The 18397-nt window shown below is 38.9% G+C and overlaps 1 protein-coding gene across 4 annotated transcripts in view; it reads left to right on the top strand.

The window, feature by feature from the left end:
- LOC119559042 (rabankyrin-5) overlaps positions 1–18397 on the top strand; it is a 140829-nt gene that overhangs the window by 28624 nt on the left and 93808 nt on the right. The window contains exon 3 of one of the 4 annotated variants that reach the window (XM_037872172.1): positions 7005–7385. The exons of the other annotated variants lie outside the window; for them this stretch is intronic. Within the exon in view, the coding sequence (XP_037728100.1) occupies positions 7005–7273 (269 nt within the window). The 3' untranslated portion in view covers positions 7274–7385. Of the gene's footprint in view, positions 1–7004; positions 7386–18397 lie in introns of those variants that run through there. 4 annotated transcript variants of the gene reach the window in all.

Below are 18397 nucleotides of genomic sequence, written 5' to 3'. Positions count from 1 at the left end.
CCGGCGGAAGACAGATTTAAGCATTGTGGGCGTTAGGGTAGGCGTGGCAAATTTTTTTTTGGATCAATCGATAGGTATTGACGAGACCAATACATTTCACTTAAAATTTTTTATCTAGCATAAAAATTTTGAGCGCCACAGGCTTGGGCGGTTTGTGGGCGGTAGAGTGGGCGTGGCATATTCGCATAACAAACCTGCGCTGCGTACAAAGCTACGGAATCTAAATCTGAAATACCAATACTCTATCTTTGATAGTTTCCGAGATATCCGCGTTCATACTTACTATTTTTTGAAGTTTGTGGGCGGTTTGTGGGCGTCCAAGTGGGCGTGGCAAACTTTTTTTTGGGTCAATCGATAGGTATTGCTAAGAACAATTCATTTCAGTTTAAATTTTTACTCTAGCATCAAAACTGTACAAGCCACAGTTTTGGGCGGTTTGTGGGCGTTAGAGTGGGCGTGGCACTCTACTGAAACAAACTTGCGCTGCGTAAGAAGCTCAGGAATCTGCTCGCCAAATCTCAATAGCCTAGCTCTCATAGTTTCCAAGATCTCAGCGTTCATCCGGACAGACAGACGGACAGACGGACAGACGGACATGGCTAGATCGACTCGGCTAGTGATCCTGATCAAGAATATATATACTTTATGGGGTCGGAAACGCTTCCTTCTGCCTGTTACATACTTTCCGACGAATCTAGTATACCCTTTTACTCTACGAGTAACGGGTATAAAAATACAAACTTTATTATTTGAGTTCAGATTTACAACTGACTTTTCTTATGTTAATAATTAATAATGTAACCTAGGTGCTGCTGCCGCTGCTGCTGCCTCTGCTGACGTTCTCTGCTATCGTCATTGAACATCGCTGCTGTTGTTGATGTGGTCGGTCCTAATTGGTTGCTGTCGCTGATATTGCTGCTGCCGCGGTGCAGTTGACCATTTCTTATTCTGATTGGTCAACTTAATTTGGCAATAACTGTTGTTGCCAAATGCACTCGGCGTTGGGTTCAATCACCCCGCGTTGAAGCTTTCCCACGATCGTAAGGTGGGAAGTGCAAGCTCAGCGCACGTGGCTGCTGAACTCAATTAGGGGCCTATTGGGCAACGTTCTGGCCAGTATAGGTTTACTGTTGGGAAATTGGTGCTTATGCTTTTCTCGTGCTCATAACCAATTTGTTTTTGTTTGGGATTTTGCGCGTGTGGCGATACTCTTACTTGAGCATTTAGCATTCTGGGTGTTAACTTATATATATATATATACACCTATCCCTCGCTTTGCGTCGGGGATACGTTCCAAAAAAATACGACGCAAATTGAAACGACGCAAAGTGAATTAGGATTTTCTATAGCAAACTATGTAAAGTTCGAAGATTGGTTCCAGGGTTACAAAAAAAAAAAGAAAATTGAGCAAAGGGATCATTAAAAAAAAACCAAAATAACATTTCATTTTATTACATATTATATGTACATACAAAAACAAAAAGAAACTAATTCGTTTAAAACAAAATAAATTCTTCAATTACATACCCAATTATGAAAAATAAAATTAGAATTAATCACTCTCTGACGAGTCTTTAGTGTCTGTTGTCGTAGGCCGGCTTTCTTTAAAAAAAAAAACGAGGAAGAACGCTATAGTCGAGTACCTCGGCCCAGAGCTCGCAAATAACTGTCGACCGTTGTCTTTTCCTGACTCTTTACGAAAAGACTCTGAGAGCAACCAATTTATGGGTTCTTGAATGAGCTCGTTCGCGCTCAGAGCGAAACCGTTTTTTTATATTCTGTTTTGTTCTGGTTGTTCCAAGAACGTTTTGTGGTGTTCATGAAGCAAAAGGTCTTTTGCGTATGTATTGGTATACATTCACACGCATAGGCAAGCAAATCGTAAAGCGTGTGTTTTGCAGACGAAATATATTAATGGCGATCGTTAACAAAAATATTTTAAAATATAAATAAAACAATATAAAACAAATTATATTATTTCTTTTTCACAACAACGAAAGTAAATGTGAAGAGGGTATGCGTTGAGTTTTTCGGTCAATGGGTCTTTTGCTGACTCTAATTGTGCGAGCGTTTCTCCTTTCGCTCTTTACGCACTGCTCATTGAAAGAGCGACATACAAAGAGCTCAACGAGAAGCGCTCAGAGCGAGAAAGTATGAACTTTTTCGGTTGTGCTCGCAACGAGAGCGTAAGAAGAAAAACGGTCAACAGTTACTTGCGAGCTATGGCCATAACAAATCATTTAGCATCCAAAATATAAATAAGACGGCTGCCATATACTAATGTCACGATCCAGTTCTGATGGAAAAGCATTGAACAGCAACTGTGTGGCAACTCCGAAGCCAGTTGGCGACTAATCGTGGATCGAGATCGACACGAGCAACGTCAGCTCTGCGAGAACGACACATCGCAACACACAAATTTCATAAGCCGGATATATCTATTCATATTTTGTAATCCATTTGTTTATTATTAAAAAAAACTATAATTAATAATTCGAGTTAGTGTAATTATTCACCGTAAGTCGCGTTATCTATTCGCCTTATTCCTGACAAACCAACAGCAACTCACACATTCCCCTATACAACGCCTAAGTATTGGAAGTGTGTGACATTCTCAGAAGTGGGATAGTGCGCAATTAGTGAAATCGAGCAAAATTTAATGGACACAACGTAAAGCGAAATTAATACACTATGCCGAAAAATAACTATTTGACTAAGAAAGCCCTACAACATAAGTGCAGAGAAGCGGGACTGTCGACATCGGGAAATCGCGAAGACATGCTTAAAAGATTGAACTCCCAAAACAGCGACGACGAATACATAAGTGCAGAAAACCAATCACTTCAAAAGAAGGTTGTGGAGCTAGAGAAAACGGTCCGAGAGCTTTAAGAGAGATCTTTTCACCCCTCCGTAATATCATCACCAATCGAAAAATCTGCAACAGTAAACGAAGTTCAGCCAGCCAATGGTAGCTATACAACGAGTCAAAGGCATGATGAAAAAACGGCAACAACAAGAAATCGACCTACGATCCAGCGAGATGTATGTGCAAAAATTAACGAATGTCCCAAACGTAAACTTGGCAACGTCTCAGTCACAGCAGAACGATATCTACCCAACTCAGCCACACACCGTGCACTTTTCTACGTCACAGCAGATCGATATCTACCCAACACAGCCACACACCGTGCACTTTTCTACGTCATAGAAATTTGCCGACTGTGCTACATCACAGCCAAACGTAAACATCCCGGTCACTTACTCAAACTTTGGAAATTTCGTAACTTCGGGAAACGATTTTAGTCAATACAGTACTTTTCCAATACATCAACCGATGTATAACGAGTATCCGTATGCTCGTGCTGGCTACTTGGATAACAGGATCCCTACTGGCAATGAAAACCTTAATCCCTCCTATGGAAACATCAGTGATATTGTCGCGCTGCTTCCGGAATTCAATCCATCGTTTGGTAAATCCTTGAACTCATATCAATTTGTAAAGCGTGTTAACTCCCTTTGTAACGCTTATCGTTGGGATGATCGTAAGGTAATATTTGCAGTTCAACAAAAGATGCTGGGTGCTGCTCGTTATTGGGTAGACTCTACGGATCAAATATTTCAAACATGGCCCCAGTTTACTGCAAGATTTTTAAATGACTTTCCATGTCTCAGCAATGCGGCAGACGTTCACCTTAAGATGTGAAAAACGCATAGAGATTCCAACGAGTCACCGTCAGATTATTTCTACAAGATGCTAGCCTTAGGTGAAAAGGGTGAGCTACCAGATTCAGCCATTTGCACACACATTATCAACGGGATTAACGACTACGATTTAAAGAGAAAGATATCCAACAGTTACGTTTCGTGTAACGAACTTCTACGCGATATTCTTGCATACTCAGCGCATAATATCATAAAGCCAGCCAATATCGCCAGTCAAATGTCAAACAAACGGGATCTTAACGTCAGCGTTCATAAGCCAAATTCATCCTTGGTTACAAAACGTTATTTTAACGATAAAGTCGAAGTATCGGTTAAATGCTAGAATTGTCAGAAGGTTGGACATTATTCTTCGAAATGTCCTGAGCCCCAGAGCAAGCCTCGATGCACGCACTGCAATCGCACAACACACGATTCTGCCAGCTGCCCCGATAACACAAAAACAGGTCAAAAAATTAATAAAATTGACTCTAATTCTGATTCGGAAATCTCCAAATTGATCTCGGAAACCGTCGTATTCGTAGATCCAGTACGCGAACACTAATTCGTAAGTCATTCGCCGAAACGTAGGTGCTTTACAACGATGTGCTGTTACTCTGAACGGATTTGGTGGTGGGAAATTCCTTAGCACACAGAAACTTTACGTGAAAATTGTAATAGACGATTCTGATCACGAAGTTGAAGTTTTGGTCGTAGAAGATAAACTAATAACCAAAAATGTACTTTTGGGTAAGGATATCCTTTGTCGCGATGGAAACAAATTGATCATCCTCGGTAACAAGTGTTACGTAGAGAACATTCGAAAAATTCAAACAAGCCAAGAGCGTTCCTCAGTTCAGAACGAACTCATAAACGGATTTATATTGGAAAACGCTTCTTGCTTTGCGGAGCTACACCGTCAAAATACCGTTTCCAATGCCAAATCTGGAGGAACAATTTGCCCAATTAGCCGGGAATGCCTATTTTTCTCAGCTGGACTTGCGTAGGGAATATCATCAAGTCGAGGTTTGCGAATCATCCAAACAATTCACAGCATTTGTAACTTCAGACGGCCACTACGAATACAACAGGATGCCGTTCGGTCTCGTCAATGCCCCAGCAGTTTTTCAAGCGGTTATGAACAAAGTAGTCAAACGCATGGAGCCAGGTGAGGTACTCGAATATTTAGATGACGTTATAGTTCCCAGCAAAACATTTGACTCGAACGACTCGAAAAATTCTTTCGAATTCTTAAAGACAGCGGCTTAACACTTCGCTTCGACAAGTGCAAGTTTCTTCAATCAGAAATAACTTTCTTGGGCCATATTGACAACAAAGATGAAATCACTCCTGGAGTAAACAAGGTGAGCGCTATCAAAAACTTCAAAGTCCCCAATAACGTAAAGGATGTCAGACGATTTTTGGGTCTAACGGGATTCTTTCGAAAGTTTGTTAAAAACTACTTCTTAATAACAAGACCCCTTACACGATTGTTGCGTAAATCAGACCAAAACTGTTTTGATTGGGGAAATGACCAGCAACGGGCTTTTAACGAGCTAATCGACAAGTTATGCTGTGTTCCTGTTCTGGTTCTGTATGACTTTGCAGCACATCATGAGGTACACACAGATGCTTTTGCGATCGGACTAGCAGGAGTCCTATTGCAATGTCAAGACAAAACTAATTGGCGACCTGTCTGCTATTTTAGTAGGCACTGTACTGACGCTGAAAGTAGATACCATAGCTATGAACTCGAGACGTTGGCCGTCGTAGAAACACTACAAAGGTTTGGGGTGTATATTCTAGGAAAACCCTTCCGACTCGTTACTGATTGTTCCGCCATCGCTAAGGTCGCACGTTGGTGGATTAAAATACTGGACTACGACTGCGAATTTATTCATCGTGATGCCAGTAAAATGGCCCATGTGGATGCCATGAGCCGCGCTCCCGATTGGCCTCCTGGAAAATCATTACAGGAAGTAGTGCGCACCATAATTACGGACGTCGATGACTTGTTGGTAACTATGCAGCTTCAAGATGAGCCCCTTGTCCAAATATTTGCTGTATTAAAAGGACATCGTACCGGAAATCAGCTAAAGCAACTTCAGGTTGATTACGTAATCAAAAATCACCGTCTATATCGCAAGGTCGAAAAAGGAATAGCTTTCGTTGTACCAAAGAATGTGAGGTGGCGCATTGTTAAGATGTGTCATGATGATTTTGGACATTTCGGTCTTGACAAAACAATCGGACGAATTCAACAAAAATTCTGGTTTCCAAGAATGCGGAAATACGTAAAAGAATATATCTCTATCTACTACAAATCCAAAGGAGGCAAGCCCATATGCATCAAGTTAGCAAAACAACTTTTGACATTGAAACTTTTTTTCAATTGACAATTTGCAGTTAATTATCCGTAAATTATTCGTGAAAGAAATAAATTTGACGCTTAATTTTTTTTTTTTAATTATAAGGTGTTGTGCTAAATTGATATCAAGTTAGCAGTACAACTCGTTAAACTTGATATTTTCCAAAATGTTTTTAACTGGTATTTTGCCGTTATTTATCCGTAAATTATTCGTGAAAGAATTAATTTGGAGCTCCATTAAAAATTTTTTTTTTTTTAAAAACTTAATTGTTCTGCTAAGTTGATATCAAGTTAGCAGTACAACTCCTTAAACTTGATATTTTCCAAAATGTTTTTAACTGGTATTTTGCCGTTATTTATCCGTAAATTATTCGTGAAGGAATTAATTTTGTCGCTTGGGACCGTTTGTTCGAAGCAAACACAAAAACCCTTCCAGCTCTGAACATTTTAAATGAAGTTTCTAGCTACTTCGGTCTGCCAAATATAATAATATCCGATCGTGGAACAGCGTTTACCTCGAAACATTTTGAAGAGTACTGTAAGTACAACCAGATTAAACACATTAAAAACGCTGTGCGAACACCTCGTGCAAATGGACAAGTCGAGCAAGCAAACCAATCTATTCTCAACTATGTACACGCCATGAACGACAACCCAAAGAATTGGGATCTTACTTTACACAATCTTCAGTGGAGTGTAAACTCTCAAAAGAACGACACATCAGGATTCAGCCCAATTGATTTGGTGTTTAACTTTAATCCTATTGACGTCGTCCAGAGTCATCTCACGCCAGCTATACACGCCGATTTGGAAAAAGACGAGAAGGAATCTGTCATCGACAACAGAAACCAAGCGATCGTCAATATTGCAAGCGAGCGAGCTAAATGTAAACAACGGTTTGACACGAAACACGCTAACCCTTCTATCTACTCCACAGGTAATCTTGTAGTCGTTGAAAACGAACCAGCTGCTACAGGCGAGTCACGAAAGCTTGAACCACGTTACCTAGGACCCTATATCGTCGTCAAGGTCCTTGGAAATGATCGTTATGTAATCGAAGACATCCCAGGTATTCAGATTACAAGCCGTGGTGCTCCAACATCCCTGAGCTGGATGTTCCCGACGATGACGATGATCGAATCGAGGATGATCCGAATGCAGGATTGGCCGAGCTGTCACGATCCAGTTCTGATGGAAAAGCATTGAACAGCAACTGTGTGGCAACTCCGAAGCCAGTTGGCGAGTAATCGTGGAACGAGATCGACACGAGCAACGTCAGCTCCGCGAGAACGACACATCGCAACATACAAATTTCATAAGCCGGATCTATTCATATTTTGTAATCCATTTGTTTATCATTTAAAAAACTAAAATTAATAAAACGAATTTGTTAAAGAAAACGACTGAAGACATTAGCGATAACTTTAAGAATATGCATTCAAAAATTAAAAATATGACAGAAGTTCTTAAAGAAAGTTATTATGTTTATAAGGAGTCGATTAATTTCTTTACGATAACTAAGCAACTTAACTAATTTATTGAAGAAGGCGAAAGGGTGCAGGCAGCGATCATAAGTCTGTTAATTGACATTAATCATAGTAGATTAAACACCCTTAAGGCAAATCAACTACAAAATGAGATCCCAAAAATTCAAGGTAGCCTTTTCGAAACATTAGTTCTTCCAGGGAAAAGGACAGGTACTGAGCTTAAGAAAGTCTATTCGCTATTGACAGCTAGGGGATTATTTATCGAAAATAAATTAATTATAAATGCTAAAATTCCTCTATTTAGTAGACATCCATCTAAGCTGATTATAATTATTCCTTTACCAATACAGAATGAAGACAGAATGATAATGGTTCATATTACTTCAGAATATTTAATTTATAATTATACCCGTTACTCGTAGAGTAAAAGGGTATATTAGATTCGTCGGAAAGTATGTAACAGGCAGAAGGAAACGTTTCCGACCCCATAAAGTATATATATTCTTGATCAGGATCACTAGCCGGGTCGATCTAGCCATGTCCGTCTGTCCGTCTGTCTGTCTGTCCGGATGAACGCTGAGATCTCGGAAACTATGAGAGCTAGGCTATTGAGATTTGGCGTGCAGATTCCTGCGCTTTTTACGCAGCGCAAGTTTGTTTCAGCAGCGTGCCACGCCCACTCTAGCGCCAACAAAGCGCCAAAAACTGTGGCTCCTAAAGTTTTGATGCTAAAATACAAATTTTAACTGAAATGTATTGTTCTCATCAATACCTATCCATTGACCACATAACGCCCACTAACTTCAAAAATTAACGCGGATCTCTCGGATACTATCAAGGATAGAGAATTGGGATCTCAGATTTAGATTCCGTAGCCTTGTGCGCAGCGCAAGTTTGTTACGCGAATATGCCACGCCCACTATAACGCCCACAAGCCGCCTAAGCCTGTGGCGCCTACAATTTTTTTGGAAGATAAAGAATTTTAATGGAATTGTATTAGTCTCGTCAATACCTATTGATTGACACAAACATATATTTGCCACGTACACTCTTACGCCCATAACGCTTAAATCAGTCTACCGCACACATAACCATATATTGAGATCGCGGGTAGGTGTCGCCTTTCAATCTCGCTTTGCTGCTTGCATATCTCCATTTCCCTTTGGTTCCTTTAGCTGAGTAACGGGTATCTGATAGCCGAGGTACTCGACTATAGCGTTCTTCCTTTTTTTTTTTTCTTTTCTTCTTGAACTTTGTTTTTTAGAGTTTTGCTGATAAGGTTGCTAATGTTTTGCTAAGCGCGGTTTTATGCTGGTGTAACACGACTTGTCTATTCAGAGGTTGAAGTGGTTCTGATATATGATTTATATAAGCAAATATATAATATATGTAAATTATGTTTTTTGCTTCGGGATATATTAAAAAAAAGCGATTTTTATTTTAATATACAGCGGAGTTTTTATTGGTAAAGTTCTTTCGAGTTAGATCCCCAATCTTAAACTGATTTTACAAAATGCATTATTCTTATAACTATGGCTTTTAGCGGTGACAGCGACGCGAGCAGCGAAAGTGGACTTTGATTGAGAATTTTGATTGGTCAAATCTGTGGCCCGATGAAACGGTTTCTAGGCTGCATTTTTTGTTTAATTAATTTGGATTGGCCAAAGCTTTTATGCTGACGAATGGGTTCTCAGACTGGACCCTTTGTTTAAATGCTTGAATATTGTTTATGTCTACCGTCGTCGATAAAGGCGTGAGAAGTGTTTATAATTCTGGTGCTGCCGATTGAAGGCGTGGGAAAGATTTGTGTCTGAGGGGTTAAATGTTTATGTCGGATTAATTTGAATAACTGCGGTAGTAGGCTCTGGACTTATGTTATTGACAATTGGAATAATGGGTATCTCGGGATATACAGGTTGTGTATTGGGTTTGGTATCCAGGGTATTTGCGTATACGTCGCTTGTATATACAATATATACACCCAGAAAGTAAAATAACCGGAAATGCCCAAAAATTGCCTAAAATTTCAGTCAAATTTTTCTAAACATGGAGCAAATTCCATGCATGGCTTAAACTGTAGTATTCCATGATCCGCCAGTCCATCTGTCCGTATGGATATCGGCCTTTGATGTGGCTTGGGCTGGCTCATCTTTCTTGCTCCATGATCTTTTTCGTTGGACATTATTGTAAACAACCCACTTTTCGTCGCCAGTAATGATCCGCTTCAAAAAAGGATCGTTTTTAATCCGTTGCAGCAGAGAATAGCAGATGTTGATACGCTTAGTTAGGTGAATTTCCTTTAAGTTATGCGGAACCCAAACATCGAGCTTGCTTACGTAGCCAAGTTTCTTCAAATGGTTTTCAACCGTTGTATGCGACACACTAAGCTTCTCTGACATCTCCCGCGTTGAATAGCGCCGGTTTTCATCCAGCAAAGCCTGAATTTGTTCGTCAAAAACGGCCGATGGTCGACCAGAACGTGGGGCGTCTTTAACTCCAAAATCTCCAAGCCTGAATTTGGCAAACCAGCGCTGACATTGGCGATCACTCATGGCATCTTTACCATACACTTCGCACAATTTTTCGCGAGCTTCGACCGCTTTTTTTCCTTTTCGGAAGTAAAAAAGCAAAATATGCCGAAAATGCTCACTTTGGTCCTCCATGTTTAATTTGCTATAGCTTCCACAAATGTTATCGAATAATTACCAAATTTTCGTCGATAGTACCTAAGACAATAAGCTTTAAAACGATACTAAAAAGTGTGACCCTGGTGCTCGATTAGTCGTAAATAAATTAGATTAAAAACGATTACTAAAAAAAACGACATGACTTTCTTGCCCACCCAATATTTAGGGTATTCAATTGCGTTGCAAAAGTGTAAACTTTATAAGTTTGCCAGACGAGAATTGTGAACGCCCTCTATTTTAAAACATCGTTGCAGGAAATTGACGTACAAAAGGAAGATAACTTTTAAATTTTTGTATTGCTCCAACATATAATCTAGGACTTTATTAACTTCGCTCTCAGACCATCGCTTAGATTCAACCACCCTGTCTCGCTTTCTTGAGGGTTTTACTTCCATTGAAATTGTTATTCAATGATTTTGATTTATAGAAGACAAATTTTTTTCTTATGCATTTAAAATTCAAATTTGTTTCTTTCCTTTCACTGTCCTTACCATGGATTTAAACCCAACTTTTCAGTATATTTTTAGTATTTTAGATAAAATTCCTACCTATTATTAACGCCCTATTTCTACACAAGTACAACCGATTTGTAAACATAAGCTGTGGTGTTGCCTTGAAAACTATTTTGTATGGAAATTGTTGTTGAAACTGCTTACACTTTTACACTTTTCAAACGTTTGCAACGCAATTGAATACCCTAATTGTATTCTGTTAAGATTGTTAAAGATATATTTATACCCGTTACTCGTAGAGTAAAAGGGTATACTAGATTAGTCGGAAAGTATGTAACAGGCAGAAGGAAGCGTTTCCGACCCCATAAAGTATAAATTAATTATTTGAGACGAGTTTGGTTTCGCGCGGCGATGACCGTCACGATTTATTTCCAAAATTCAACTAACTCATAAGTACACAAATTCTTAAAATGTAAGCTAGCCCTATGCTCTGAAACTGCTGACCCGGTGACTCGTGCATTGGGTTGGGCAACCGCTGCTTCCGTCGCAGTGCATTGCCCGCTGATTGTGCTGACCGTAGCACCGTCGTTGTGCAATGTCCGCAGGTGACGCTGGCCTTGCATTATTGCCGTCTGGTTATGCGGAATTAGCCTGGAAACTTTCTTGTTGCTGGGCGACCGTGTTAACTCCTCCCTCACTTAGATGAAGGACGTCCTCGGACTTTTTGAAACCGTCAATAATAACTTGAAGGTCATGCTGGCGTCTCTGATAGAGCTTGGAAATAGTAAAGCATATGGCCAAAAAGGCGATCGCGGCCAATCCAGATACTATCGGCTTTTTTACCAGTCCCTTTTCCATTTCACCAATGTATCGTAAGTTTTCCATATTTAATTTAAGCTCAATAATTCTTGGTGACCCGTAATGTTAATGACCGTTGATGCGGCTGGCGCTGGGTATTTCTTTACGTAGCTCTTTAGGTTGCGGTATATGGTGTTGTTTACTTTTGCTTCTTCGTCGAATGTAACGAGAAATGTTCCAGTTACCAGTTGTTCGTTGATCGTAGCTGTTCCGTCGTTGAGAATAATAACGCCGTCATCGATGATTGTTAGCGGCTCGAGGTGGCTCGTGCGAGTCGAACAGTGTGCATTGCCCCCTGAGTGGAGTTGTTGTGCGCATGTTGTGTAGGGCATTTCTCTGCAGAATGTTGTTGTAAGGGCAGTGGTGCAGTTTCCAATCGGCATAATTTTGTTACCGCAGTCAGCTATAGTATCGCCTTCAGCAAAATTAAGAATTGTGCCGTTGTGCTCAACGGGGTGCAAGAATATTTTTTAACATGCTATATATGGTTTAGGGTATTTTAATATAAAGTGTAAAAAATTATTATCTAATAGAACTTTTATTTGAGCGACTTTCATTAGGTCAGTAATAGTAATATTTGTATAATGTTCATTGATTAAATTTTGTAAATCGTTTGAGTCTAAAATCGCGGGGTTAATTATTCCAATTTTCGCAAGTGTAACTGACAGCATCAAGGCTTCGAGCTCGGAAATAATTATTCTATTTCTTGATAGCAAATTTTCATATAAATTTTCTGTATTTATCTGTTTTGTTTTTGCATTTTTTACCAAAATGTTTACCGCGTTTGTTATGCTGTTTATTTGTTCTTGGGTCTTTGTGTTAATATTTATTTGCCTGTTTTCTGATTCTATGAGTTCTTTCTGTGTAAATTGTATGTTCTCGAAGTCATCGAAATCTGGAGTACCGGCTACAATTTTTAATGCAGTACCTAATAAATTAATGCTTCTTGCGTGTCTATGATGAATATTTACTGTACCTATGAGAGTCCTAATGTGTCGTAAATCTGAATCTAATATTTGTCTCATATGTGACTGAGGGAAATGGTTTCTCATTTCTTCTGTTTCCTTTACTAATTCCGAGAACAGGGTTAGGTTACTTGAGTGCTTAAGGTATTGGAAGTCTTTCCAAATAGTTACATCCCCGTCCATGATTGGTGTGTAATTTAAAGTCGTGTAGTCGGTCATTTTTGCTGTTATGTATACGGCGAGAAGTACTATTGTCCAAAACCTAGTGTGTTGGAGAAAAAAAGGAAAATAAGATTTATTTAATTTACCTCAAGTTATCCTTATGGACCACCCTCCCTTTTATTAAGACTGTGGTCCCCAAGTCTGCTTCTATAATTTCTTCAGAATATAAATTTGAGAGTTTGTTCCCCAATCTCTTGTTTGATTTTACAAGGACCCTGTCTCCTACCTGAAAATTTCTGTATTGTCTTGTTTTATTTAATCTTTTTAGTTGAATATTTTGTGCATTTAAAACTTTATCCCTGATTTCTGTGTTAAGCTCTATGGTCGACGAGTGTATTACGTCGATGGGTCGTTTATTTGTTACTGAGTGAATGGTTTTATTATATTCTATAGTCGCGAGAAGTATTAGTTCGACCGTGTCTTTAATTCCTCTTTCGATTTTTAAGCACCGTGCAATTTCTGCCAGTGTACTGTGGAATCTTTCCACTTGTCCGTTTAACGTACTATGATGTGGCGGTGCATTAACAATTTGTATGTTAAATTGGTTACTAAGAAGGGTCTTAATTGTTTCGGATTTAATAGAAGGCTCATTGTCGCAATATATTGTTTTTGTTCGTCGATAGAAATTAACAAGCTGTAAAATCGCGGTTTGTACGTCTGCAATGGTTCTGGAAGCGATTGGTTGGACAATTGAAAATTTTGATAATTTGTCTACATAAGTAAGAAAGTATTTTTTATCTGTAGAAAATATGTCAATATGTAATAATTCGCCAGTATATGAGGGAATCGGTGTTTCTCCGAGAATCTGCTTATGAGGGTGTCGATCATATTTTGCCTTTTGGCAGGTTTTACAATTAACGACGACCTCATTTGCCATATGAGTCATTTTGGGGAAAAAATAGTCTTGCATAATCTGCTTCACGTTTTCCTGAGCGGCTCTATGAGCCCTGTTATGTTCTGACACCGTAATTTCTTTTTGTTCATTTTTGTCTAAGATGTCAGTCACCATGCGGCTCGTGTAACGGAATATGGTTGTCGGGAATGTTTCTATTAATTTATGCTGAATAAATGCCAGTACTGGAAGTTCGCATAAAATTGCATTGACTACGTCTTTCTTGACCACATCGCATACTCTCTGTATAAGTGTTTCTCTATCCGAGAAATACAAGAGATGTCGAGTCTTTTCACCGAACATAATGACCGTTCTAACTGAAGCAGTTCCGCTTTCCTCTATTATTATTTGGTTCCGAAAGCAGTTGACCGGCTTGTCTGTTTTTTCGCTATGTATTGTGACAATATCTGACTGCGCATCCTCTTCCAGTGAGTGGATGTGCTGTCGGGACAGCGCGTCAGCGACGTAATTCTCTTTTCCTGGCTTGTAAAAAATTTGGGCGTTATGCTCGTCAATAAAAGCTTTCCACCGCTTAATTTTGGCGTTTGGATTGCGATCCGAGACGGCAAAAGTGAGTGGTTGATGGTCAGTAAAAATGTTCAAATTTTTCACGCCATATAGGTAGTTCCTGAGGCTATTTAGGGCCCATACAATTGCTAGTAACTCCCTTTCATTCGTTGCAAAGTTTAGTTCCCTGTCTTTTAAAGTTCGTGATATCATGGTTATGGGTTTTCCGTCCTATGATAGGACTGCTCCCAAACCGAAAGACGAAGCATCTGTCGTTAAGTCGAACGCTCTTTTGTAATTTGGGTATAATAACATTACATTTTCAGATGCGAGAACATTCTTAAGCTTCTCGAAAGCCTGGCGCTGATTCTCATCAAAGTTAATTGGTATTTTCTTTGATTGTCCAGCACCCACTTTGCCGTTATCACCTTTTAGAATGTCACTTATAGGTTTTGCAATAGACGCGAAGTCTTAAATAAAACACCTATAGTAACTTGCTAGTCCAAGGAATGATCTGACATTGAATAGTGTGGTTGGTTGCTCGTAGTTACGAATTGCATCTACTTTGTTTGGGCATGTTCTTATACCTCCTCGTGAAACTACGAAACCTAAATACTCTACGCTTTCTTTAAAAAAATTTGATTTCTCACGCGCAACCCTCATATTGGCCTCATTTAGCTTGTCCAAGACCCATGCTATGTGTTTCACATGTTCATGCATATTTTCTGAAAAAATAATTACGTCATCGACGTAGACATAGCATGATTTCCCTATTTTTTCTCTGAGCACATCGTCGATGGCTCTCTGAAAAATGCTGGGTGCATTCTTCAATCCAAAGGGAAGTCTACAGAATTCGTATTTCGCATTTCCTACTGAGAAGGCCGTTTTCTCCCTGTCACTTTCGGCGAGTAATATCTGGTGAAAACCAGACTTCAAATCCAAAGTGGTAAAGTACTTTGCCATGCCCAAAATGGCCAAGATGAAAACTACATTCGGAATAGGATATTTGTCGTCTACTGTCTTTAAATTAAGTTTTCTAAAGTCTATTACAAGGCGTTTTTTTGTGTTTCCCTGTTCATCAGTCCCTTTCTTATCTACAATCCAAACCGGGTTGTTATATGGAGACCGAGATGGTCGAATTATGCCGTCCCGTAACATAGCCTGTGTTTCTGTATTTACAAAGTCGGACACACCCATCGGGTATGGGTACAATTTTGAATATATTGGGTCTTCATTCTCCGTCCGGATAGTACCGATGATATTAGTGTTGTAAGGCAGCGCCTCATTCGGCTCTGCAAATACACCCGTGCGGTTTTCTAACATTGACTGGAATTTTTCCATAATTTCGTGGGGTACCTCGATGTCATTAACTTTTGTAAAATTAACGTTTTCACATTTCAAAAACTTAATTTCTTCCGAATTGCTGTTAGTTATTAACTTTCTGTATTTTAGGTCAACTACGACGTCGGTTTTTTTTAACAAGTCCAGTCCAATTATTCCGTCAAACGTTGTTAAGTTCGGTAATAAGAAGAATGTTTTAGTTGTGTTAAATAGGTTTAAGATGCATTTTTTGTTTACAGTGTTGTACCCAAGGATTGATTTCACAGAAAATGGCTTATTTACGAAAATATCGTTTTTAATTCTTTCATAGGTTTAATATAATTTTTGGAAGCCCCCGTGTCTATCAAAAGTTTGATTTTTCTCCCTGCGATATCCCTTTCTATGAACGGGAGCAGGGAGTCATGCCTAAAAAATTAATTTCGTCATAATCTACGAGGTCATCATCTATGTCTTCTACTTCCTCTTGGGCTACTGTAGGGTATTCGTCATTGTTTTCGATAGGTTGGTCATTGTTTAACGCCAAATGGTTTGTTCTTTGATGTTTCGGTCCCGTGTACCTCGCGCTACTATTATTGGGTCTTTTATGCGCCAGTCCATGGTTACTGTAAGCGTTGGGTTGATTATTTTGTTGATTGGTCTGCCACTGATTGTTTTGGGTTTGTCTATGAAACGGATTACTTTGTTGATTTTGAGTTGGTTGTCTAAAACGAGATGAACTATCGACGTCCATTGGCTGGACTGGATCCTGTCTGAGTGGCTGTCTTGTTTTTTTATTAAAATGGGGATTTTTACCCTCCAGGTTAGGTCTAGAGTCTGTTATTGTATTTCTTTCTCTGTCCTGTTGTCTCTGTTCGGACCTTTGGAGTTTTTCCTCCGTGCTACGGGCAAAACTACTTGCGAACATATATCGCTCGTGATTAGCCTCTACTTCTTGTGCTAAGGCTAGAGCGGAAGGAAGATCGGATGGTCTAGCCGAAAAAAGAACATCGCTTAGGGATTTTTTTGTTCCCGAAATAAATACGCGAAGCGCATCTGCTCTACATTTTTCGTTCATTGACGCTGCTACGGTATTGTCGTAGGTCATAATTGTCTTGTTTATTAACAGAGTCAGCTTTTTCTCCACTTCGTCGTAGTATTGCAAGAGAGTCATGTTTCCTTGGCGAAGCGTTGACATCTCCTGTTCTACTAAGTATACCGGTCGTTTGTCAGCGTATGTAAAATCTAGTCGGTTTATTATGGCTTTTAAGTTAAGAGGTGTGTCGAAAGACGAAAGAACCATATCGGCTGAACCTTTTATTTTATTTCTTAATATCCCTAATGCCTCGTAGTGTTTGGAACTACCGTCGTATTTTTCGTACACTTTATATGCTGTGTGCGCCGCTTTTCTCCATGAGACGTACTTTTCATTTTTTCCCTGAAAGTCCGGCAAGGACTTCATAATATCTAAGGTCTCACTACACGAAACACTTATTCTGATTTCAACATCCCTATATGTTTCTACTTCTGGTGTGCTGATATTTACACCACCTAAGCGCTTCTGAACGTCTAGTAACTTTTGTTCAAAACTTCTTTCCTGCAAGGCGAGGGCACTTGCAACTGCGCCTTCAGCAATGGCTTTTAACTGCTTGTTAGTCATTGCCATATTAGTTTTTTTTGGTTTTCCAGACAACCTCCCGCGCTTCTGAGTTTTCGGAATTCGTTTAACAAATCTTCTATTTCACTATCACTCACAGGAAAAAATATCAATGAACATTCTACTTACATGATCTTAAAAAAATTTTTTTAAATTAAATGTTGTTGCCGCTGCTTGTGCTTTTTGTTGTAGCTTCCTTCTTCCTGGCGTATTTAATTATGTTATGTTATTAATGCTGCCGCTGCTGTTGGTTCAGGGTTTGTTGGTACTGTTTTTATTTATTTATAACAAATTTTATTTTATTGTTGTGAGAAACTCCTTGTGTTGGTAGTTTTATTATTCCGTACCCACTTAGTGAGAACACATCTTTTGGTAGTTTTTTAAGATTCTTTATTTAGTTAGTTTTTGTATCCAGGAGCAGCGTTAATGCCGCTTCCAACGTCAAGTTGTCTCTGCTTTTACAATTTGCCTTAGGATCTAAGTAAGCCTAATTCTCGTAGCTGCGCTGCTTACAGTTGGGCGGCAGAGAGACGGCTATGTATATCTTATGTATATAAAGTGTATTTAATTATGCTCTCTTTGACTGGAGCGCGAGGGCATGTGTATGTACTTGAGTTTGGCTGAGCGGCCGGCGTGTGCAACAGAATGCTGACACTTGCACTTTTTTCATGCGCGCCGATCGACTCATGTCTCGGCCACTTTGGGCTTTTGACCGAGCCTTTTGTTTATAAAAATAATGCAACAAAGTGTTACAGTGTGTTTGTTTCAAGTACTCTTGGTACAGTAGATATTCGATATAAGTGCATACTACATCTCCCTCCTTTTGAAAAATAACGTAATATTATGAAGTTATTTTGTTAATATATTTTACTTAAAGGAATATTTATTTTTTTTTTGTTTTTAATCTTTTTTTTTTAAATTTCTTATTTATTTTTTTTTTTTTTTTTTTTTTTTTAAAGAGATTGGAATTGAGAATAATATACGTATTAAAAGAAGAAGTATTTTTAAACGTGGAGTGTAAAAGTATTTCTAAACATGGTTACACTCATAAGTATTTCTAAACATGGCCATGTTAAATGCAATTATGAAATAAACATTTTTAATCTATCTTTATGTACTATTTGTTTTTTATTTTTGTTATTTATTATAGTTATGTTATCTCTATCTCCTATTTGTTCTACCCTATAAGGACCTGTATATTTCGAATCTAACTTATGTCCTGTTTCATTTTTCAATAAAACCTGATCTCCTATTTTTAAATCGAAATCTAAACTAGTTTTGTCGTA

Source organism: Drosophila subpulchrella, unplaced genomic scaffold (assembly GCF_014743375.2).
Source record: "Drosophila subpulchrella strain 33 F10 #4 breed RU33 unplaced genomic scaffold, RU_Dsub_v1.1 Primary Assembly Seq16, whole genome shotgun sequence".
NCBI classification, from domain to species: domain Eukaryota; kingdom Metazoa; phylum Arthropoda; class Insecta; order Diptera; family Drosophilidae; genus Drosophila; species Drosophila subpulchrella.
Note: the sequence above shows the minus strand (reverse complement) of the source record. Positions and strands in the feature narration are given on the sequence as shown.